Consider the following 26,109-nt stretch of genomic DNA (forward strand, 5'->3'; position numbering starts at 1 on the left):
CATCTACCAGGACTTTGTTAATGCCAACATTCTCAATCTTAGCCCTTATGTAGAGTGGTTTCAGATGATTTCGCATGCCTTCGTCAGGCCTTTCGAAGAAAGCATTCTGCTCCTCAACTGCTCCGTTGTTTAGCACGTAGTAACACACAGGTCTGTGTTTTGTCATCTCTTCGACGTCAGTTTCTTCACACTCCTCAACTTCAGTTTCTTGATTGAATTCGTGAGGGAGGACTGACACCACGTTGCATATCAAGTTGAGAGATGATACTCCATCTGAATCGAAATCATTTGTCATTCTATCTTCTTCCTTCCAAGAACTGGAACGCATCTTTTCTTCTTCTTCTAATATATTTTCAGCTTCGAAGAGTCTGCGTTCTACCGGAGGTTTGCTTGCCTTTGCCCCCTGGTGTTGGACTTGGTTGCTGCTAGACTCTCCAATCTCTCTTGGCTTGTATTCTCTTTGGGCCTTCTTCATTCTCTGGTGCCGTCTCCATTGGGATCTGGACATAGGATTTCTACCTTTGTAATTCTCAAGCCTATGCATCTCTCGATTTGAGGTCTGGAATTGCTTCCTATAGGCCATCGCAGTTCTTCCTCCTTGGTCCCAACTTCTCCACTTATTGGTTTTTGCGCCAGCTTGCACCCATCTGTCCCTAGGTGTATCTGCAGGGACCTTGAATGTGACCCTTCGTGCCTTAGGGTGAGGACTGTCAGGCCTCTTATATGAAGTCCGATTGTCGAACGTATATATATTAGGACGGAGACCTTGAGTTTCTCGATTCATGATAAAATAACTCCTTTCGAGGGAACGCGCTAGGAGTTCATCATACACTGCTTCACACCTAGGACATAACACCACTTCCGTATTTGCTTTGTGGCATCTGACCAAGAAACTCACCAAACTTTCCGCAGTTCTTGGGTATATCTTTAGCAGTAGGTTTCCGCCTCTCCAAGGCTGCTCCAATCTCTCTCTCAGGGTCCTCTCGAAGTTAGCTTGGATTCTTCGATTCAGCATTATAGAGCATCTTGGGCACATCAACATTTTTCCTCCATTCTTCTCGTGGCAATTACAAAGGTAATCTTTCAAAGTTTCGCCCTTTGGTGAAATATCCACATTTCCCTGTTGCCTTGTTAACCATTCCTCCAGCTCTTCGATTTCAGACAAAGGTCGTCTAGCATTTACCATGTTGACAACTGCTGGAGGGGCTTTAGAAATTTGTATCTGCTGAAGTTTCATCCTGAGGTCTTCAGTGGCCTCACTAGTTTTTTCTTCGAGATTGTCGATCATTTCTGGGTCGAGGGATCCTTCAACATCAGTATTGAAGACCGCGTCATCATTTAGGCTTTCAGTAGCCTGCTTTCCCTTTGACATCATTTCTGGTTCAGCAAATTCGACTTCAGACACTTCCACCATGTTGATGTCACATGGCTCACACAGGTTGGTGTCAGCAATGTTCAGGGGGTTGGTATCGACCTTCATATGACTTTTGGTCTTGTCAGCGAATTTCAAACGACCATCCTTGATAGCATTCTGAATTAGATCCCTGAAAAGAAAACATTGTGAGATTTTATGGCCTAAAAAACCATGATATTTACAAAAGCCTCGCTTCTTCCGTTGTTCTAACGGGGGAATTTTAGAGTTAGGAGGCACTATCATTTGGCCATCTTTTACTAGTAAATCGAATATTTCGTCACATTTGGTGACATCGAATGTATAGGTTTTCTTAGGAAATCTATCGCTTTTATCATTTTCTACTGGATTTTTTCCGTTGGCAGGGGTAAGTAATTTGCAAGCATAAGGAGGTGCTTCTTTTAGTTCAGCTAGATCTATTTCGACCTCCTCTATGCTATATGAGTCATCGAAGTTTTCGCTATCAGTGTCTTTGACTTCAACATAGGATATTCTTTCTTTCTTGTAACTCTTGTTCACTTTAGCCTTTTCTGCTTTCAGTCGTTCGACCTTTCGAACCCTATCTGCCAATTGGGCCATATCTCTTAAATATTGGGTATCTAATTTCTTTCTAATCGAATAGTCTAAACCACCAGCGACTATTTCGACTAATTCGTGCTCTGGGACGACTGTGAAACATCTTGATTTCAACAAACGGAACCTGTTTAGGTAATCATCAATAGGCTCTGTGAATTTCCTTTTAATGCTAGCCAATTCCTTCAAACTTATCTTTGTTTGACACATGTAAAATTGTTCGTGGAACAATCTTTCCAATTGTGTCCATGTATCTATGGAGTTTGGGGGTAAAGTAGTAAACCAAATGAAAGCATTCTTCTTTAATGAACTAGGAAAATATTTGATCCTTAGATCTTCGTTCCCTGCTAACGTTCCTGCCTCTGTTAAATATCTGGCTATATGTTCCACCGTCGATTCACTAGTATCCCCTGCAAATTTGGTAAACTTGGGTACCTTAATACCTCTTGGCAATTCACTTTGCATGATGTATTCAGGTATGGGAGATGTGTAATTTGGACGTCGAAATCCAGTATTAAAGCCGTTATTAGCCATTATTCTTTCTATCATGGCAGTAAGATTATTTTCTGTTGCCAAATCATTTCTCCTGACTCTGTGGACAACTTCGTCAGGATGTTCGTCTCTCCCCACCATAACTAGTCTGGGCTGTTGTCGGGGAATAGCTTGTTGGGCAGTCTCAGTCGTTTCGATTTGAGTTCCCAATTCGACCGCTGGATTCTGTGCGACTGGATTTGGCCTTGGTGGGGGTACTATGTTTCGGATTGGTTCGACAATTGGATTCTCTTCTTGGTAGGTCGACTGGTTATTCCTTCGTCTATTTTGTGGGACTCCTAAAAAATCCGCCATTCGTCCCAATTGCGATGATAACCTTTGGTATGTTTCTGCGCTATCCTGGCTAGACCTAGTAATGCTTGTTGCTATTGGATTAAAGATTATTCCTAACTCTCTAGCAAGGAGTCCTACCATATCCTGGTTACTTGCATCCATTTCTTTTCGAAATGCTTCTTGAGTACTAGTGGTCATAGGGGGAATCTGAGCCGACAAACCAGTATTGTGTGTACTCCGACCTACTGAACCCATATTTGGTGAAAACGCCGTTGGGTTGGCTGTAGTGTATGTAGGCCCTGTTCCTCGTAGTCCTGCCATGTATGAATATGGCATCCCGTATGGCATATTTTGTCTCCAACCATCTACAGCGAATGATGGTCCTGGGGTAGATAAATAATTTGCAGCGTTCATCGATACGGGTGGTATCTCGCTTGTGCTTGCAAACGGAGGAGCGGTGGTCGATACTGAAATTGGGATAGTCCCAGTTGATGTGGAAGTATTTTCAATCATGGCTTGCGAACTACCCGCTGGTTCAGATCTTGTCGAAACCGGTATGGCCTGCGCTCCTTGAGTGGAAGTCGAAACATTCCTCGCGTTTGGCGCTACTGTTCCTGATCCTTATGGGGGATCTTCTTCGCCCCCTGCACTGGCCGCTATGACCATTTTCTTGTTGTACCTTCGTTTAGGAACTGGATTTGCACTGTTGGTTAATTTACCGTTCCTAAGGTTCATACAAGGTCTTGACAATTTCTAGACAAAACAAAACAATCAATTAATAACACTTAGTTTGACACAGTCCCACTGGGCGTGCCAATTGGTTTACGGTGATTTCCGGTAAACAACCGCTAGTCCTCGAAACTATAATAAATATGATTTGGTTACTCGCAGGATCGACTAGATTGATTCTAGGACATAGTCAAACGAAAGGTTTATTGATGTGATTTGGTTCATACCTGTTTTTTTTTATTTCGAGAAATTTATGTTCAAATGACTAATCATTCGAGATAACGCTGGTTATATGAGTTAGTGTAACTTCGACGCATAAATCGTAATAAGAAAACATGTAAATTGCGAGAATGTAAATTGCAAGAATATAAATTGCAGGAAAGTAATGTGCATGAAACTAAATGACTTCGAAAGTAAAAGTTTAAACAAGGAAAGTAAAGAAAACAAAAAGATATTTGATAAAAGTAAATACACATGTATTCAAATTGGTGGTGTCATACGTACATTTCTCAGCGAACTCTTTCTCTTAACACTTGATACTTGAGCAATATGTGAGTGATTTGTACAAAATGAACACACGAAATCCTATCATTAAGACTCCTATTTATACTAAATTTGACCCTAACGGTCATACAATAATCTAATGCCACGTTATCCACGAGAACTCTGGGGATGCCATCTGTCTATGTGCAGTTACATAAACCGTTTCACAATTCAAATCTTCCCGCTCAAGTCCTTTTCGACATGTGGCCATATAGTTATATTCGAAAATGTTACGGAAATACATTAAGCTTCAGTACTTTATGTAATTTTCCGCGAAATGTCTAAGTCTTGGCAAAGATATCTTCCGTGTTAGCTTCGATACTTCTCTCCTTCGTTTCAACTTAGACGTTTTCTTGAAGCATGACCATCAGTAGCCATTTTTTAAATCTTCGAAGATGGTCATCAGTAACCATCACTCTTCGAACTTAAAACCTTCGAAGATCAACTTCTTAAACGAAATCTCCAGCTAACAGGCGGGTGCCCACGGCGCCGTCAAAGCTTTGTCTAGGTGGGTTGAAATTTCTCCTAGTGGGTGCGGCCTGGAAGTTTGGATTTTGGAAGTTGGTGGTGGAGTCGGTTTGGTTAAAATAGATTGGTTGTGGTGGTATATTGAAGTTCAATGGTTGGCTGGGGTATTGTGATGTTGGTTGGTCGAATGTGTTGTATGGCGGGTATTCTTCTTGTATGCCTATGTCGGGGGTTAGTGGTGGTGATCTGGAAGAGCTCCCCACATGGAGGTCTTGGAAGTGTGATCTGGAAGAGCTCCCCACATGGAGTTCTTGGAAGTGTAGGTGGTGGGGTTGATTTTGTGGTTGAGTTTGGGATGGTTGTTGGTGGTGGTATTGTTGGGATTGTTGTTGTTGTTGTTGTTGGTAAATAGGTGTTTGTTGGTGGATTGGTTGGTGGTGGTAATTTTGTTGTTGTTGTTGTTGTTGTTGTGGTGGGTAATTTTGTTGTTGGTAATTTGGTGGTGGTTGATGATGTTGGAAATATGGGGGTGGTTGTTCTCGCTGAAAATTTTGTTGTTGTTGTTGTTGTTGGAAAATATGTGGTTGTTGTTGTCCTCCAAAATATGGTTGTTGTTCTCGCGGGTCAGCCAAATAGAAAGGGGCAGACACAATCATTTTGGGATTTGTGACCGATCTGTACCAGTTGACATATTCAGGCGTTGGTTTCATTTCTTCCGGCGCCACAGGAAATTGTAAAACAGTGGTGGAACGTTTAGCCCATATTTTACGCTGATCTCTAGCAAACGTCTTCCAATTTTCTACGTACCACTGTTCGCTAACCTTCGCCAGATGCCAACGTCCCAAAGAGTCAGGCTCAGGGGGGTCAGGGATACCTTGATGCATGCCGAATTGGAGCTTCACACGGTCACTTGGGTGCATCTCCATAGTGGTGAACCGTATGATGGGTGATTTTGCCGTCCAAACAGCCGCCTCTTTAGGGTCGGGTACGTGGTCCAAACCCAAGTAAGGTCTCCAAATAAACTGCAACAAAAAAAATATTAATTTCAAATTATATAAGATAGTTAATTTTACAAATATATTTAGAAGATGAAAATTTTTAGTGGTATTACATCTTGGGGTCTTAATCGATCCAATAGTAGGCGGTAAAAAATGATTTTGTTTACTGGTGTATTGGTGTAGTCCATCCCGGATGAATTAAACCTAAACACATTCAAAAATAAAAATCAATATAGTTACAATTAATAATGGAAAAAAATGCACTAATTAAAATAAGATCATTAAGTTACCTTGACGCGTAAGGGAAGACGTAAATGTGCGGATTTTCAGGGGCTAATACCGGCATTCTCCACCATCCCCATGTTTGTAGCAAGAATGCACATCCACTAAATGTACAACTATCCCTTTTTGCACATTTGCACAAAGAGCTATAGAGGTATGCCAACACCGCCGAACCCCAACTATACGTCTTAATTGCATCAATGTCCTCAAGTAGACACAAGTACATAAAATTAACACTATTTCCCGTGCCTTCGAGAAATAGAAACCTACCAAATAACAACATAATATACATTCTAGTTTTTTGTAGTTTACTTTCTTTGCTAGAGCCTTGATTCAACTCAAGGCCTTGATAAGCTAGTTGAAGGGCAGCAAGCTTTATACCTTGGCCCCTACCTCTTTGTCGCCCTTCACCCTCTTTTAAATCAACACCCAACAATTCGACGCATAGAGCGTTTGGTTGTTGGATATTTCCAAACACAACTTTTCCATTTGTGTTGAGACCCAATAACATGTACACGTCCTCTAGAGTGACGGTACATTCACCCATTGGAAGGTGAAAAGTATGGGTCTCAGGCCTCTAGCGCTCACACAATGCTAATATAAACTTCATATCGATTGAGGTACGTATTAAGTTCATTACCTTCCCAAACCCCGCACGGTCAAGATAAGGCACAATCCAAGGGTCCGGAGCATTTATCGGTCCCGCACGGGTCCTAAATCTCGTGATATCCTATAAAAAAAACGATGAACCATAAGTATTTGAATGTTTGAAATTAGTAAATTTAATTAAAAAATTTAAGTGTTTAGAACATAAATAAATTGAATTTACTCAAACTTACATAATCGGCGATGTTTGCAATGGTTCCTCGGTGCTCTTGACCCATTGTTAGGAGAGACATTTTTGTTGATGATGAAAACTAGTTGTTCTGATGAAAGTTGCTCTGATGATAGTTGTTTGGTGATGAAGAAAATGAACAAGTTTGGGAACCTATTTATAGCCAAAACGAAACACAATTAAATGTGTTTGGTGCAATAATCGTCTGAAACAATTAAATGTGACAAGACAAGTGCATGTGACGGTTGAACACTTAACACGAAGCAAGTCGCCACCCCTGTTGACGACAACTCTTAAAAATCAATGTTGTCGCCACTCCCATTGGCGACAACTCTTAAAAATCAATGTTGTCGCCACCCCCATTGGCGACAACTCTTAAAAATCAATGTTGTCGCCATCCCCTTTGGCGACTGCCATAAATGCATAGGTGTGTAAGAGATTCCCTAGCCTGCATACATTAGTCTTGTCACATTTATTTGTTACAGACTTTGTATTGCATGTATTCTTGCATGTATGCTTGTGTAAGAGGTGGGGACGAGATTCCATTGTGGCATGCATTAGTCTTGTCATGTTTGATTCTTGCATTATTGCATGCATTCTTGCATGTATTATATGAACCATGTCACACATAAACTTCACAACACATTTCTCACAAACATTTCTTCTTTCACACATAAACTTCACAAACATTCATCCCAGATATTCCTCACAAACACATATCAAAATTATGGCATCCACCTCGCAATACAAAGTTCGGGTTCATATGAACGGTGAGACTTACCACTGCGACACAAACGGTTTTCTATTTAGAAACTCTATCTCAACACATTTTGCTCTAAATAGACAAGCGGATTTCTCTTATCTAAAAAGGAAAATCGAATCCAAAATCAGAGAACCAGTCTCTCAAATATTTTACCAACAACCCTTAGTTGAACCTAACAACTCGGTCAAGTTTTATCAATCACAGATAACAACTGACATAGAGGTTCAAAACATGTTCCTTACCCATGAGTATTTTGGTTATGATTATCTGGAACTGTACATAGTGGTTGAACAAATTGTTCCTTCACAAAATATTCAGTCACAGGTTATTGATCCTGTTGTTGATGACGAACAACAGCCCGAAGATGTCATTAACGAAGAAACTGAAATAGAAGATGTCGTTGATGAGTTGGTGAACCATTCTTCCAAAGATGACGAACAAGTTCCAGCACCGGATACAGTACCGGATACACATGCATATTCGCCTCCAGCACATTTCACAACACTTAATTTGGGAGAGGACGAGCCATCGTCCGATATGTTCTACAATCCATATATGAGGTCAGACGAGGAGTTAAAAGAGGGTGACACGTTTCGTTCGAAGGATGATTGTATGTTAGCTATAAAAAATTGGCACTTAGAAAATTGTGTTGCTTCTAAAGCTGATCGCTCAAATCCAGAGAGAGTCACTATTATGTGCAAAACCCGGAGTGTGGATACATGCTGAAGGCATCATTCCGAAAGAAATTTAATGCGTGGGTGATACGTTCGATATCTCAAGGCCACACTTGCGTCAACACAAATATGGCACAAGATCATCGAAAACTCAGTCATGACATGATATGTCATACCATCATTCCTCTCGTCGAAGCTGACCCATCACTGAAGGTGAAGACAATTATTTCCCATTGTGTTTCTGTGTTCAAGTACAGACCTTCGTACAGAAAGGCTTGGTTAGCGAAGCAGAAAGCAATTGAAAAAGTCTACGGCAACTGGGAGGAATCATACCAACAACTTCCTCGCTACCTGGCTGCACTGCAATTGTATTCACCTGGGACTGTTACTATATTGGAGACACTGCCGGCACAATCCCAAGACGGAACCCCTCTCGAAGGTAATGGAATCTTCCATAGACTGTTCTGGGCGTTTCGACCATGCATCATCGGTTTTGGTTTTTTCAAGCCGGTAATTCAAATTGATGGAACCTGGTTGTATGGGAAATACAAGGGAAAATTGTTGATGGCGGTCGCGCAGGATGGAAACAGCAACATTTTTCCAATAGCCTTTGCTCTGGTAGAAGGAGAAACAGCTGCTGCTTGGAGTTTCTTTCTGAAGAATCTCCGAGCTAGAGTTTCTCCACAACCTAATCTATGTTTGATTTCAGACAGGCACGCTTCTATTGACAGCGCATACAACAATCCTACAAATGGTTGGCACAACCCCCCGTCAAAGCATGTCTATTGTATTAGGCATATAGCACAAAATTTTATGAGAGAGATCAAAGATAAATTTTTGAAGAAACACTTGGTGAACGCGGGGTATGCCTTAAACCAACCTGGATTTCAATACTACCGCCGAGAAATAGCATTGACAAATCCAGATGCAGGGAGGTGGATTGACAGCATTGGCAGAGCGAGATGGACTAGGTCATACGACGATGGGACTAGATGGGGCCACATGACTACAAATCTTGTGGAATCAATGAACGGGGTTTTCAAAGGCATACGAAACCTACCTGTAACTGCCTTGGTTAGTGCTACGTATTTTCGGATGGCAACTTTGTTCGCCACAAGAGGTAAGCGGTGGAATTCAGTGTTACAAACACAACAGGTATACAGCGATGTCTGCATGAAATATATACAACAAGAATCTTCCAAGGGTAACACTCATCGAGTGACCGAGTTCGACCGTCATGGCCACACCTTCAGTGTAAAAGAAACAATTGACCACAACCAGGGGCTTCCACGACAAGAGTATCGCGTGCCTGTGGCCAATTTCAAGCATATCGCATGCCTTGCTCCCATGTCCTTGCAGCATGTTCACATACTCACTTTGATGCATTATCTTTGGTATCATAAATTTACAAGGTATCAACGTTGCTCAACGTATACGACAATTACTTTCCGGTGGTAGCAATGGAGGCATATTGGCCTGTGTACGAGGGGGAAACAGTTTGGCATAATGATTTAATGCGTCGGAATAAAAGTGGTCGACCAAACAGCAGGCGTATTAGAACCGAGATGGACGCCACTGAAAAAATGCAGAGGAAGTGTAGTATATGTCGTGAGGTAGGACATAATAGGAACAAATGTCCCAGTCGTGGATCTAGCTCCACAACATAGTTTTTAGTTGCAATGATATTTGTGATATACTTTTTCAATGAAATGGACTTTTTTTCATTAATTAGATGGATTACAACAGCACAACAAACAACACAACAAACAACACAACAAACAACAAACATTAGGCCTATAAATAACTTTTTACCTAAAAACACAACAACACAACAAACAAATAAAATCTAGGAAATTATAGTGGTTAAAACAATGTCGTCTGTTCCGTCCATTATTTGTTCAGTATCATGGTCGGTTTTCACATCAACCCACCAACGGATCGTCTCTCCGGTCCTAAGCGACACCCTTGTTCTAAGCCTCTGGATCCTTTTTATTTCTTCGCCGGGACTGTACTCCCCTTCTAATTGTGCCATAAGAGTCCGCTTCAGGTTGTTGAAGTCGCGGATGTTCCAAAACGTCACCGCCATAGGAGGTTTGACCGGGGAAAAAAATTACATGACCATAATGTAACAGCCCGATTTTATTAGATATTTTATTTATTAGCTTATTTGTGTGTATTGTTAATTATTTGTTTATTTAATTATTATGTGGTATTACTAATTAATTGAAATATCTAATTACAGTAGAAACTCTTTAAATTAATACTCGTTAAATTAATAAACTCACTAAAATAATAAATTTGTCCGGTCCCGACTTGGGCTAATGTAAAAAATTGAAAAACTCGATAAAATAATAAGATAATAACTTTTCGTGAGATCCCTTTATAATTTTCGGTCCTAAGAAAATCATAAATTAATAATTCATAGAAACTGAAAAAATAATATTACACTCTATTGAAATATGATTCAATAGTTGTTTGTTTTCCTTTAAAGTTCAAAAGTCATTATTGATTTCCAATGCATATAAACACAGTAGTTACTAATTTACGTTGAGTCTCAAGGTTCGCTGCAACGTAATTCTAAAAGGCATAAACTAATTTTCCTTTTTGTTTGGTATGTACAGTATAATTACTTAAAAACTCTTTAAATTAATAATTATTAATTTATCGATAAATTAATAACTCTCTAAATTAATAAATTTCTCCAGTCCTGACATTATTAATTTAAAGAGTTTCTACTGTATATGCATATTTGTGTTTTATGATATAATTAGGATATTAGTAGTATACTATGTATTGGGCCTAATTAATAATTGGATGGGTGGGTAATAACATAACTAAGTCCATTAAGAGAAAGATAGTAAGAAGAGGAAAACTAGGGTTTTAGAGATAACACAATTTGGGGAAAAGAAGAGAAAGAAGAGAGGAGAAAGAACAAGAGAAGAGAAGAGGAATTGTAGATTTCTTGAAGAGGGTGGATTTAAGAGTTAGAGGTAAGGGTTTGAATACAAGTTCTTGTAGAATCTATGATTGGGTAATGTTTGTGTTGTGTGAATCTCTTCATTCTTTGCTATTTCATGAGAAATGTATGAACCCTAATTTCTATGCTATTTCTATGGATTTACATGATTAAACATGATTTTGATGGTATATGTTGTTCAATAATGATGAATACTGGTTGTATTTGATGTTTATTGATGTTTGGAAGTGATTTGGAGTGGTGGGTGTGTGATTTCGCAGTTCTGTATGTTGCTGAGTTTTTCTGCATAATCGCATAGCCGCTAAGTGGGGACTCTGGCCGCTAAGTGGAGCTTCGAAGACTGAAAGTTACTGTAAAGCCCGTTAGATGGCCGCTGAGCGGACCCTGCTGTAGGCAGAATTTTCCAAACTTTAAAATGTCATAACTTTTGATCCGTAACTCCGTTTTATGCGCCGTTCGAAGCGTTAGAAAGCTAATGAGATTGTCTATATAATAGAATAGGATGTATTGGAACTTGTTTGATTAATTATGATGATAATTGGGAATAACATTTACCTATATGTGTATGTTATGGATGAATTGTGCATGACCAATGTTCATGGATGTATTATGTGATATGATAACCGTGAATTATGTGATTGAATTCTAAATGCTAGTTGATGTGGAATAGTTTAAATTGGATGTTAATATATGGATAACATGTGATTACTTATGTGTGTATTATGAATTAAGACTTGTGGTTGATATTCATATATGTGTTAAGTGATGTGATATCCATGATATGTTGGAATGAATATAAATATACATTTATATGTACTATTTGAATGTATCTTGTTGATAATGATCATTTAAATGTGTATGTATCGAGATGTGGATTGAATAAATGATAATGCTATACTTGAATACATGTGATTGATTGTTGTGTGTTAGTTGATGCATTGTTTGGAAGAGAAGTCATGTTGTGTAATGTTGTGCAAAATTGTAAAGATGCGATTGTGTAGTTTAAGAGATAGAGAGATCGTCTTAAATGCATGAGTCTTGTTGTGTTGCACACGTACACAAGCATGAGTCTTTGAAAGTGGCAATGTTGGGTAATCTCGCGAAGGTTATTTACTTGTCCCAAACCTAACGAGTATGGGGTTTGAAAGCTTAACGAGTATGGGGCTTTGAGGTGGTTATCTTGTCCGTAGAGAGTGGCAATCGGCATGACCGAAAATGATAACGGAGGGATCCATATGCATATCGCATTGAGTCACACTCGAGTCGCACGTGTCGGTGTGAAATGTTATTGTTGATGTGATTTATGTGATATGAATTGTGTGGAATGATGTAGATGGATATGCATATATATGTGTATTTGGTGATTCATTTGATATGAATTGTTGTTGTGTTATGAATGTGATATATGTGATTTGGAACAAATGTGATATAGATGTGAATTTATATGTATTAATGATATATATATATATATATATATATATATGTGGATATGTGAATCATGTTTGATCACTTAGAATTGAGTGAGCTATGTTGTATGACATCAACATGTGAATCTTGATTAATTGCATATGATGCATGTTTATGGGGAGAGAGATGAATTCTTGAAATGTATTCTTATTGTATTTTACATTTCCCATTATTATATTTTCTATTTAGAATTTGAATTCTCACCCTTCTGTTTGAATGTTACCCTTGGTTGGTAACGTGCAGGTTCAGAAGAGTAGTTGCTTGATTCGTGGCTTAGCCGAAGAGCTCTGAGGTTTCATTTTGATTAGGTAGAGAGTCATATGCTCTGATCATGTAACACTTGGGGGTTTTCTTAGACTTATGTTCATGTTTGAATATTGCTATTTCTTAGGTTTTGTTGAATGTTGAATATATGTGATGACATTTGGATATGTTGATTTAAAGGCCGTTGTAGCCTAGAATTGTAATGTTCAAGTAACAAAGATATTGATGTTATTTGAATTTAGTAGATGAATATAGTATGGGATATATTCATTGAAATCTTTAATAGCAATTCGAATTTGTTTTCCGCAAGCGTTTATGCATAATGTATGAGAACATGAGGTTACAATTGTGTTACAATATGATCTTTGCATATTATGGATGTTGTATGTATGTTGTTTTGGGATTTTCGTTTTGGTGAAAATCAACATGTGGCGCTCTTTTTCCTTTATGCATGCTTACTATGTTTGATTGTATGATATATTTGGGGTTAGAAAAGGGGTGTTACACATAACATCTCTTGTATTCCGGCGCCGGCACGGGACGGCTGGATGATGTTCGTTCCCATGACTGCGGCCTTATACGAGACATGATCAATAATGTGAAGTGAAAATGGAAAAATTGAAGGAGAAAATAATGAAGAATGAATGCATGATGAGCTGCTATATATAGGCACAAATATTAAGTGTTGTCGCCACCCAAGGAGGCGACCGGGACAGCTGGATGCAACTAAAAAATTAATATAAAAAATAATGAAAAAAAATAGTTAAAAAAAATAATGGAAAAAAAATTACCAAAAAAATAATATAAAAAAATAATGTTGAAAAAAATAATGGAGAAAATATAGTAAATAAAATAAATAACATAAAAAAAATGAAAAAAAAAGGGGGGGGGGGGGTGTTGTCGCCAGGGGGGTGGCGACAACACCTATTTCTTGAACGAAGGCGCCAGGCCCACTGGCGACGACACCTCGGGCTAAACGTTGTCGCCACCCCCTGGCGACAACGTGTTGTTTTTAAAAAAAAAAGCCATTTTGGTAATTTTTTTGAAAACTTTGTTATTTTTGAATTTTTTTAAAAAAAGTGGATATTCAAAAAAAAAAATCACTAACTGGCCATAAATGTTAGTATTATTAACGCCATGTAATCCATATAACAATACGCGGAATCACTTAAAGGAGGATTTGTTGTGTATTTCAGTTCATGGAGCAATCATTTGCCTCGATTTTTTTAATTAAGTTCTATTTTTGTGAGGTACGAGAATGAAATTTATTTTCAATGATATAACATTTTTCAAGTAACTAAATGCAATAATGCACGAGAATTTTAAGATACTATGAGAAAAAGTAGGTGCCATTATAAAGGGGCGTAAATAACAATTTCTTACCAAAAAGCTTTAATAGTCGGGCTCGTTAATAAATTTGGCTCTACATCCAAATCCAATTATATTCATATTGATATTAAAAAAAAAAAGGAGAATTTTATTTTTACATGGTACCCCTAAAATCATATTTCACACTTCACATATTTTGTAATACTAAAAATATCTATCTTACTTCTTTTTATTAATTATATGCTGAAATTTTTTCTCTCCTGCGAAAAATTTAGTAAGCCATTTTATTGGCATTTTAAAAAAATTCGATATCCATTTTAAAAAAAAATTCAGTGTCAAACTTTATAGATTTTTCAAGAAAATCTAGAATATCGAATTTTTTCCAGGCCCCTAAAAAATTCGGTAGTGTTAATTTTAAACTGTTGATATTTTTTCGACACTTTTTAGGATTGTGATTGCACTAACAATTTTGTGTACATAATAGTTTAAAATTTGTATAAATATGCACCATATATTGTTAACAAAAATATCTCACAATGTCTCAATTTTGGTTTTTCGAAGTTGTGTACTTCAATGAAGTGAAACCTCCAGTTGATTTAAGGCTCGCAGAGAACACCCCTATTACTGTTTTGTTCTGAAATATAAACTCTATAATCTCTTGCACCACACCGACAATAAAAAGGTGGTTAAGATCAAGTTTTGTTTACCATCAATTGATAATGAAGGGTATGTTATGTTCAATAAGTTTGTAGGAAGAAAGGACTACGACCCCCTATATCTATTGTGTAAATTTAAGAGTGTCTTGACTAGGTAGTCATATTGTGCTCTGGTCAATGTAACACTTGGGATTTTGGGTTTATTATCTTTGAATTGATGATATGAGATATTGTTTGACTCATATGTATTTCCTATTTGGGATATTTTATATTTTGATGTGCGGCTTTGAGCCAAGATATTGTGACATGGTGGATATTTTATCGATGAGACAATTATTCTGCTGTAGCTTTGCATGTTTTGTTTTGAATCTTTAATTCCGTGTTACTCGTATGTGACCATTGCATGTTAAAGTATTGTTTTGGAAATAATGTGTGTAATGCCCTCATGTGATGCATGCTTATTACTCTGAATTTCGCAAATGTATGCTTTAATTAGTAGTCTAGATTTAGGGGTGTTACAATGTACTCTAAATGGATTGTGTCTGGATAAATCAAAGCTTTCGTCGAAGACGTTGCTTGATCTTATTGGATTTCAACAGTTTCATCATGAATGGGTTTCCCCTTGTCATCTACTTTGTTCTTGCTAACTATAGGCCTAGTCCTATGTTAACTAGGAAATAGCACAAAGTTTACATTTATGCTAGGGTCAGGGATTGGACCCATGAACACATGTGTTGTACCAGCAATATCAAGAGTAATAATTATCTGGGAAACATAGATTTTGCGTTTTTCCTCAAGAAGAGGGGGTTCTGATATGAATTCTTTATTTCCCACTTGCAGCGGTCTGGAAATCGTCATGATAGGTTAAGAAGCTTCATCAGTTTGCATATTCTTAGTCATTTGATCATCAGAAGACATTGTTGCAGAGATTTATGAGGAAAATTTGAGTATCAAAGTTTTTAGAGGAAGAAGTTGCAGAAAAATGCTTGCTTGAAAACACGGGGAAAGTGTTTGAAAGGAGAAGTTTCCATTATTTTTAAAGGTAAAGACCACCTCTTGCAATTCTAATATAATAAAGGATGAAAAGATAGTGGAACACGCGTAGACTCGTGATAAGGTAAGCAGACAATTGCATAGTTTTTAGACCTCACTCCTACTTACTAAGAATAATCATGACTCTGTTCGTGCACGTCTTGATAGGAAGTTTGGACGTATGGTCATAATGACCATGACGTCACGAGTTGAAAAGACATTGGAAGGTCTGGTTATCGAAATCAAGTTCGCAAGAAATGCCCATTTTTATATAAATTTCGAAATAGACATTTATTGGGGCAATTCATTAGCTAAAGATTTCAACAAACGAAGGAAGATTTTTTGTAAAGGATATACCTCGAAGAGAGGCATAAAACATGGGTTTTGAAGGCCATTCGAGATTCTCTGTTTATGTAAAAAAGGGATTTACCTCGTCGAAGCGAACTTTAGTTAAATATCTTTGACGGCGAAGGATAAAAGACTTAGAATATTTTGGAGCATTGGAAAGCAAACTTTGACAGCCACGTTGATTGCGTTTTGGCACCTCGAATGGAAGAAGATTTTAATTCAAATGATCTGTTTTATTCAAAAAGGACGTGTGGTAGTATTAGAAGATTGAGGATTATTCAAAAAGGACGTGTGGTAGTATTAGAAGATTGAGGAGCATGCAGGTGAAAACCTGGCACTCCGTTAGGAAAAGACCGTTAGGGTCGAATTAGTATAAATTAAGGTCTTAGCGTTAGATTTTAGTATGTTCAAATTTGTACAAAATTCAATTATACTTAAAGTACAAAGTGAATCGAGAAACGAGTGCTGAGAATATACATGTGAATCACCAACTTATGCTGCAATGTCCCATGCCCTGGTAGCGATCTTCCCTCCGGTCTTCCTCTCAACCCTCTTCCACCCTTCAGCATTACCTTGATACCGAACCAAGAAGAAACTACTAAGCTGTGACTAGACAGAAAAAAGCAAAAGTTAGAGAGAAGGGGGGATTCTCTCTCTAACATTCTCTCTCTTGGATCTTCTTAACAAATTAATGATTAGTCTACCTAGAATCATATTTTTAGTGTATGATTCTATGTGTCTTTCTCATTATATTGTATAAGTAATATAAGTAACAAATAAACCCTACATTCATTATGAGCTGCAAAAGTAAAATAGATGAATATAAATTTTCATAATTGTTGTATACAAAAAGGTATTACACGGTTACACCATCACCAATGAAATTTATATAATCTTTGTTCTGTGCACCTGAATATTGTTATTACTACATTCTAGTAATTTTATATCTAAACTATTAGCTCAAAACTTCTTTGTCGTGGCAAAGAAAAAACAGATGATCATTGTCTCGAATGACACATAAATCATCGATCTCCGCATCTTCTGCACTTTTGATTATGTTTGGCTTTGGCATTCCAAACTTTTTTCCTGCAGTTTCACAAGTTTACTGTCAGAAATGTGAAAATAAGATAAATTAAAATATTTTGAATTGCTTAGTATAGTTTTCTCATTTTCATGATGTTAAAGTGGATGCTTACCTGCAATCTCGAGAAGCTCTTCTATTGAATCAGGTAGAGTTATCAGTTTTCCACCTTGTGGTGGCAAGGCCGTTCCGTCTTGGCCAAGAAAGTGGATGGTAACTCTCTTATTGATTGAATGATTACTTGTTCCATACTCATGAGGAGGAGTCGTGTTTTGTTGCTCGTCGTCTTGAGATTTCTGTTTCCATCTAACGCGATTTAGTCTCTTTTCATTTGCTTCTTTTTCTTGCTGATTTTCATCCAACATGTTTGGCATCATGTCATATAACATAGCTTCCCCGGGCGAAACATTTGTACATGCAAAACATGGATTTCCACTTATGTTGTTCCCATGAAGCATCTCATGAAGTGCCAATCTAGGGCTTATATGTGGATATTTAAAATCTTTTTCAGCTTTTAGCATCTGTCAAGAGAAGAGAAACAACAAGAATGTCATTTTTTCTTCGATAATAGTTTTAATGTACTTTTGATTCTTCTATTTTTACGGCGAAGTTGAATTATATATTCATTACCATAAAAAGATTTGTCATTATAACTGGTGCTGCTTCTGGATTTGCATGTATGACATTCATCAACGAAGTTCGGCTAAGTTTCAATATTTGCGAAAGCTCCCTCGTCCTAACACTGAAAGGCTGTGGTCTGTTGTATAGAACTCCAATCTCTCCAAATGTATCTCCTGCATTTTCCATCTTCGAAACTTGATCATAACTGTCAACTGTGTGAATGAGCTCCTGCAGCACATTAAAATATAATCATTAGAAATGTATTTAAATTTTATTTAATATATGGTTTTAAATTGTGTTTAACATGAATTTCACTCACCACTGCCCCTGAAACCAGCATGTAAAGATCTGTTGGAGATTCATTCTGCAGTATAACATATTCTTTTGGTGGAAAATACTCAGCTTCCATATCTGTAACCTATTATTATCATTGTCACATATAATAAGAATAATCCATTGTTTGTGTAATACATGTAATAATGAATTGAAATAAAGAATGTCAAGTAGTTACCAGTTGAAAAAGAAAGTCATGTGAAACTTGTTGGAAGAGATAGGATTTCTGCGCAACTGGATAAAACAGCTGGTGTGAAATGGCGGCGCGAATTGCTTTTGGCATGCCCTTTATTGTTTCTTGTTGCTTTAACCCATCTGTCTTGAACTTCAAAGATAAGTGTGATAGTATTTGATCTTGTGTATCATGAGGCAGATGATTTCTTGTTACAAATTCAGAAGCTGCTCTCACTGTATCTCTCTGTAAAGGGGAAAAAAAAGACAATTTCACATTTAATAAGTACCAAAACAATAAGGATGGTGTGTTACTAGCTGAAATTTATAGCAATTTCAATTAAATTTTGACAATATTGATTTTTATCGGTTTGAATTTTAATTGAGAGGTATTTTAAATACACTGTCAAAAAACACTTAATTTTTAGCTTTTATTATCACAAGAAATTTCTAATACAATTGGACACGTAATTTTAAATCACACTACAATTACGGTCTAATATAATTAGAGATACAACTATAACTATTACATTAATAATATTGCAGCCGCAATCACGGTTGTAAAGTTTAATTTAAAATTATGGGCTCCCATATATTTGTAAGATGTACTTGTGCTTATATTTTGGACCCATGTTAGTGGGTATAATACACTTTTTCCCTGCCACCACTAGACGACAAAACAAATGGTCCACAAATATATTTTTGTTTGCTGACATGCTTTAATTGAAGGATTAATTTTGGCTTAACATCTAATGGCTCTATTAAGGTAGTCATAAAGTGTTGGACAATTTTTAGATTCGATGCTTAGAATTTCCTAAAAAAAAATAAAGGTCACATGGGAGATTCACACTGAAGAAATGATTCTATGGTTCCAACATAAAAAATAATGCCTAATTGGTGGATATTAATTAAAGTCATAAATCAAATTAATGAAGATATAAAAAGAATAGGATAAGAAAACTTACAAAAGTTCTGGTATGGCTTGTCCATTGAACAACAAGATTTGTAATATTTCCAATGATATAAGCATCTAATCCCAAGTTGAACAGCATGAAGAAAATATCAAAAATCATTTCTTTAGGATTGACAGGATGCAAATCGCCATACCCAGTTGTAGTGAGTGTGACAATAGCCCAATAAATTGATGTCACATATCTATCCCAAATAGATGTTTCTTTGAATTTTGGATACACAGAACCAATCCATGTATCACTTGAATCAGTGTGCCTGTCTGCAATGAAATAGATAAAGCATCCAGCAAAGTGTATTGCAAACAATGTCACCTGAAAATTTCGTCAAAATATACTATTAATATTTATGAAATTTTAATTAGGAATTAGGAATACTATTTTGTTTTATAAACTTACAGCAATGAGCTTTATACACCTAGTCCAAAAGTAATTGAAGCGAATATCTTTCTCTAGCCTGAAAGAACAATATTAATAGTCGCGATATGATTGTGATTTAAAATCTTATATGGTTAAAAAGCATAAGATTTTGAGTATGATATGATGGTGGACCTTGCAAAGAGAGAACTGACTCGTCTCAGACGCCATAACCGAAGCATATTAAGAAGTTTGAACCCAATCGCGCCGCTATGTTTAGTGAACAAGGAGATAATAGATTGCAAAGGCGCCGTCGAAGAAACATCAAAGATAAACCAAGTACATAGGTACCTGTAAATGTAATAAAAAATTTCATCATGATCAAAATTTATTTATAGACAGAAGAAAAAGTAAAAATAATCAAGCAGTTTGGTATGTACCTGACTGCAATTTTCTTAGGCTCATCAATAAGAACGTAAGAATGATCATCAACATAAGCAACAAAGAATGTCAACACTATATCGATTGCGAAGAAAGCATTGATAATGTTATCGATGATTAGCAGCGTCGGATGCTTATCAGGTAGAAAAGCAAAATGAAAGGGGCATATCCATGCAGAATAAATCACCAGAAGTATCAACCACATCTCCCAAGCCCTATGCTTTGGATTGAAAGGAGAGATTATGTGTCTTCTTAACCTTGTTTCCGGGTTAATTCTTGCTCCAAGAGAAGGCAAGATATCAGCAGACAGAAAGTTGCCATACGGAAAAGTTCCGGTATGGAATTCGTCAACAACCCAAAACCGCTTGAAAAATCTCTTCACACATGAGAAAGACATGACCGGCTTGAATCCTTTGAGGCTAAAGAAGATGCAGTTGAATTGAATTGAATCGATCCATTAGAAAATAAGCATATTTATAGGAATGCCGTTTTGACTAAGTTGAGCTGGTGATTCCTTTGCACTTTTTGTTGAGATGCCTGTGATATTAATATACACTTTAAAGGAATAATCAAGAAACTTTTGCACATGATATATATATTTATATATGATGATGAAATGTAGTTGTCAAATTGTGGTGGTAAAATAAAGTTACGATAAAATGGAATAGAAGAAGCAAAACGATAACAAACTTGTATATATGCTATGCTGAAAATTGTGTGTGACTTGACTTATGTTTATACCTAAATTTCTTTCACATGGAAAATGAAATCTACTATTGTAATTTGTAACAGTAACCTATGATTGTTCTGGAACCAGGATTTTTACTCAACAAATAGAAGTGTTTCATTTAAAACGGAAAGATAGAAGTGGAATTCAATTGAAAGAGATTCTATTTAGGATACATTTATACCAATAATCTTTATCTTATATGTGCTTACCCTTTTGTAAGAGAATCCCAAAGTTTATGCTATGAAAAGATTCCCCAAAATTAAGAGAACAACTAACTTGAGTTAAAGAAGAGTAAGAAACATGTAGAGTTAATTGAAATTAATGTTGATCTTATGAATATATGGGAGAACCACACTTGAAGTGTGGAACTTAAATTAAAAATGGTAGCTTTACTGTATATATAGTTTGTTATAGCTCTTGATTCAGTTGGCTAAAATTTAGGTGTAAAATTTTAGGGTTTTTATCTTTCACAATAGCTATCAAGTTTTAGGGTTTTTAAAACTAAGCCTTTGACGTTTTAAAATGAAAAATATACGAAGTTGTTGTTGGGTGATTTCATTATTTTACAAGCTATTGTAAAATAATGAAATCACCCAACAACAACTTCGTATATTTTACAAGCTATTTTTAAGGCAAAAGTTGTTTAAAAGAATATTCATAAAAAAAACTTATTTTAATAAGAATTACCATTTAAGATTAATATATTTAAAAATAAATAAATTTTATAAAACTTAATAACTAAGTAAGGATTTTTTTTTCCTGATTTCCCAGAAAATAGAAATTGAAATACTTACAAGTGATACATAAAACTTCAATATTAATAACATTTACAAAGATGTTACTATTATAATAAGAAATAATAACTTTTACCGTAATTTTAATATTACATTTTAATAATAGTATAAATCATTAATAATAGTATAAACCATTAATAATAGTATAAATTTTATATATATAGAGGTTAATGGTAGTATACTGTCAGTGTAAAAAAATTTACACAAACATCTAATCAGACTATTTTAAAGTGCTAAATAATAAAAGTATTTTAAATTTTATAGTATAACTTGGTGCTTTACGTGGTTGTCATTGGTTGACAGTGTAAAAATATATATATATATATACTTTTTACAATTAGATTAAAATATCATATTATAATAAATTTTTTTATGGATGAAAGTCCAAAAAAATACTCCAACCCAATACAAATTTTGATTACCTGAGTTCATAACACAGCAAACTCTACCCGCATTATAAATTATAATATTTTGTTAGAATGATAGTACTATTTTCTATATATTATAATTATGTGGTTGTATACTTTTTATATTTTCAACGAAAGTATTTTTATTTAATTATTAAATTAATATTAATATATTTATTATAAACATACTTGATATTTTGTTAGGATATGAATGTAAAATATGATTTAAATGTATATTATTAGTTTATTTAAAATTAAAATAATCTAAATTACAAATCTTTTCATGACTAAAAAAATTTCTAAAAAATAATATTAATTTTAAAATAATCAGAAGCACAAATTGTTTACTTAGTATTAAAATTGTTTTAAATAAAATTATTTCAAATAAATAACTTTAAAAATCTTACCTTTTAGAAATTTAATATAATTTTAAAAACTATCTTAAAGTTTTTTAATGCATTTTATAAATTATATTTTTTTCACGATTTATTTTGATAAATAAATTGTTCTAGAATTACTTTTAAAACCAAACAACACTCCCAGTACTTTTAATAGTACTTTGCTTCATCTTCTTCTTTCTTGTCGAGCTTCTTTGTTAATTTGGAGGGATATGGCTTCTTGGATTGGTTTTGTTTTGTGAGGGGAGTTATCTTTGATTGAAACTTACATGAATTGGTTTTGTTTTTGTAAATCTAAGAGGGTGAAAAAAGGTAGAGAAGGTATTATATGGTTGGCGATTGTGTGGTCGATTTGGAATGTTAGAAATAGCATCATTTTTAGAGGTGAGGATTGGAATATCCTTGACATGGTTTGGAACATTAAGATTCTTTTGTGAATTTTTTTTTTGAATAACAATTAAAAAAAATTCCAGAAATAACCATGTTTTCAAAAAAATTCTCCAAATGTCACTTTTTTGCTATCTGCACCACGTTGTCGCCAGGGGTGTGGCGACAACACTCAGCCCAAGACGTTGTCGCCAGTGGGTCTGGCGCCTGCATGCAAATTTTAGGTGTTGTCGCCACCCCCCCTGGCGACAACACCCCCCCTTATTTTTTTTTTCTTTTTTTTTTTTGTTATTTTTTTCTTTAACATATTTTCTCTTAAATTTTTTTATATTATATTTTTCAAATATTCTTTCAACATTATTTTTTTATATAATTTTTTCGGTAATTTTTTTTTCCATGGTAATTTTTTTTCGGTAATTTTTTTCTTTCAACATTAATGTTTTCGGTAATATTTTCTCTTAAATGTTTGTAAATATTATTGGTTCCAAATATTTTTTCCATGGTAATATTTGGTAATTTCTTTCAATATGTATCCTGAATCCATTATTTTTTTGGTAATGTTTTTTGTGTTGTAACCCATAAAATCTATGAAAAAAGTTCATTTCATTGAAAAAGTAAATTACAAATATCATTGAAAGTAAAAACTATGTTGTGGAGCTAGATCCACGATTGGGACATTTGGTCCTATTATGTCCTACCTCACGACATATACTACACTTCCTCTGCATTTTTTCAGTTACGTCCATCTCGGTTCTAATACACCTGCTGTTTGGTCGACCGCTTTTATTCCGACGCATTAAATCGTTATGCCAAACTGTTTCCCCCTCGTACACAGGCCAATATGCTTCCATTGCTACCACCGGAAAGTAATTGTCGTATACGTTGAGCAACGTTGATACCTTGTAAATTTCTGATACCAAAGATAATGCATCAAAGTGAGTATGTGAACATGCTGCAAGGACATGGGAGCAAGGCATGCGATATGCTTGAAATTGGCCACAGTCGCACCAACGATCTGGGATATTGACGCGATACTGTTGTCGTGGAAGTCCCTGGTTGTGGTCAATTGTTTCCTTTACACTGAAGGTGTGGCCATGACGGTCGAACTCGGTCACTCGGTGAGTGTTACCCTTGGCAGATTCCTGTTGTATATATTTCATACACACATCGCTGTAGACCTGTTGTGTTTGTAACACTGAATTCCACCGCTTACCTCTTGTGGCGAACAGAGTTGCCATCCGAAAATACGTAGCACTAACCAAGGCAGTTACAGGTAGGTTTCGAATGCCTTTGAAAACCCCGTTCATTGATTCCACAAGATTTGTAGTCATGTGACCCCACCTAGCCCCATCGTCGTATGACCTAGTCTATCTCGCTCTGTCAATGCTGTCAATCCACCTCCCTGCATCTGGATTTGTCAACGCTATTTCTCGGCAGTAGTATTGAAATCCAGGTTGGTTTAAGGCATACCCCGCGTTCACCAAGTGGTTCTTCAAAAATTTATCTTTGATCTCTCTCATAAAATTTTGTGCTATATGCCTAATACAGTAGACATGCTTAGAGGGGGGGTTGTGCCAACCATTTGCCGGATTGTTGTATGCGCTGTCAATAGAAGCGTGCCTGTCCGAAATCAAACAAAGGTTAGGTTGTGGAGCAACTCTAGCTCGGAGATTCTTCAGAAAGAAACTCCAAGCAGCAGCTATTTCTCCTTCTACCAGAGCAAAGGCTATTGGAAAAATGTTGCTGTTTCCATCCTGCGCGACCGCCATCAGCAAAGTTCCCTTGTATTTCCCATACAGCCATGTTCCATCAATTTGAATAATCGGCTTGCAAAAACCAAAACCGATGATGCATGGTCGAAACGCCCAGAACAGTCTATGGAAGATTCCATTACCTTCGAGAGGGGTTCCGTCTTGGGACTGTGCCGGCAGTGTCTCCAATATAGTAACAGTCCCAGGTGAATACAATTGCAGTGCAGCCAGGTAGCGAGGAAGTTGTTGGTATGATTCCTCCCAGTTGCCGTAGACTTTTTCAATTGCTTTCTGTTTCGCCAACCAAGCCTTTCTGTACGAAGGTCTGTATTTGAACACAGAAACGCAATGAGAAATAATTGTCTTCACCTTCAGTGATGGGTCAGTTTCGACCAGAGGAATGATGGTATGACATATCATGTCATGACTGAGTTTTCGATGATCTTGCGCCATGTTAGTGGTGACGCAGGTGTGGGCTTGAGATATCGAACCTTAGGGGGAATCGTTGCAGGAATCTATCAGGAATCGCTTCAGGAATCATTACAGGTGTAACACCCTTCTAAACCCCACGGAAATTTATAAAATAATTTTCAGAGTAAAACATGAAAACAAGGGTGCCACAATTCAATTTAAAACAAATTATCATAAATTCATTGTCATGCTTTCACTAAGGAACAATCTGTCATAATACATAAACATCTCATGTTTACACAGCGGAAAATTCATCATACGGATAAGCATAACATCATCTATGCAATATCCCACATAATTTAATACAATAACAACACGATAGAGTATCATCATAAACTCTAATCTAACGTTCCCCCAGTGTTACAATATCAGAGCATGACACCTGACGCTACCCTAATACACTGACTTATGAGCTAATCCTCACCAAGTCGAAAGCAGCTATCCTCAATCTGAAAATGTCAACAGTAAGGGTGAGTCTCATCACAGTTAACAAATGTTATTGCATCTTAAATAACAACACATCATAGTTATATCATTCACCCAATTTCATCATATTCAGATTATCAGGAACATCTATCGTTTACACAAACATCAACAGAACACATCTTTCAAACAGACAATCATACTCAACATTAATTCAACAAAACACACAACTAACACATCATCAATATTTATAACACTGGAATACATCCAATCATGTTATAAAAGTATGCATATGTATGAACTGACACTATGCACGTGGTACCAACCTCATCAAATGGGAATAACCCATGACCGATCCAACATCATCAAGATACGGCCCTGCCAGCACAGATTCCACACAATGGGAATCATGCCCTTCACTGATCCAACACACCCTTATGGATACAGTATCATCAATGAACATGAATGAATGCAGCATATACAACATACTATACCATCGTCAAGTCTAATGAGTAACATCATTAAATACCCATTTCATCATCATCATCATCGTCATCATCATCATCAAAGTATGTTTATATACATTAGCATCATTCAAATAT

General features: G+C 36.2%; 1 protein-coding gene across 1 annotated transcript; it reads right to left on the reverse strand.

The window, feature by feature from the left end:
• Window positions 1-16,977: 16,977 nt before the first annotated feature.
• On the reverse strand, window positions 16,978-20,687 carry LOC131616889 (potassium channel KAT1-like). Its single transcript, XM_058888338.1, has 9 exons — window positions 20,146-20,687; window positions 19,901-20,056; window positions 19,748-19,805; window positions 19,346-19,663; window positions 18,388-18,627; window positions 18,196-18,294; window positions 17,886-18,104; window positions 17,371-17,776; window positions 16,978-17,260 (listed from the first exon to the last, which is right to left on the reverse strand). The coding sequence occupies exons 1-9, from the start codon at window positions 20,541-20,543 to the stop codon at window positions 17,130-17,132; spliced, it is 2,025 nt and encodes a 674-aa protein (XP_058744321.1). The 5' UTR covers window positions 20,544-20,687; the 3' UTR covers window positions 16,978-17,129.
• Between the last annotated feature and the right edge of the window lie 5,422 nt (window positions 20,688-26,109).

This window comes from Vicia villosa, linkage group LG7 (genome assembly GCF_029867415.1).
Source record: "Vicia villosa cultivar HV-30 ecotype Madison, WI linkage group LG7, Vvil1.0, whole genome shotgun sequence".
In the NCBI taxonomy this organism is placed as follows: domain Eukaryota; kingdom Viridiplantae; phylum Streptophyta; class Magnoliopsida; order Fabales; family Fabaceae; genus Vicia; species Vicia villosa.

Coding starts and splice junctions, on each gene's coding strand:
- LOC131616889 (XM_058888338.1), bottom strand. CDS start 20,543: ATGTCTTTCTCATGTGTGAAGAGATTTTTCAAGCGGTTTTGGGTTGTT. Junction 20,057..20,145: donor CCTAAGAAAATTGCAGTCAG/GTACATACCAAA, acceptor TTACATTTACAG/GTACCTATGTACTTGGTTTA. Junction 17,261..17,370: donor AGAGCTTCTCGAGATTGCAG/GTAAGCATCCAC, acceptor GTGAAACTGCAG/GAAAAAAGTTTGGAATGCCA.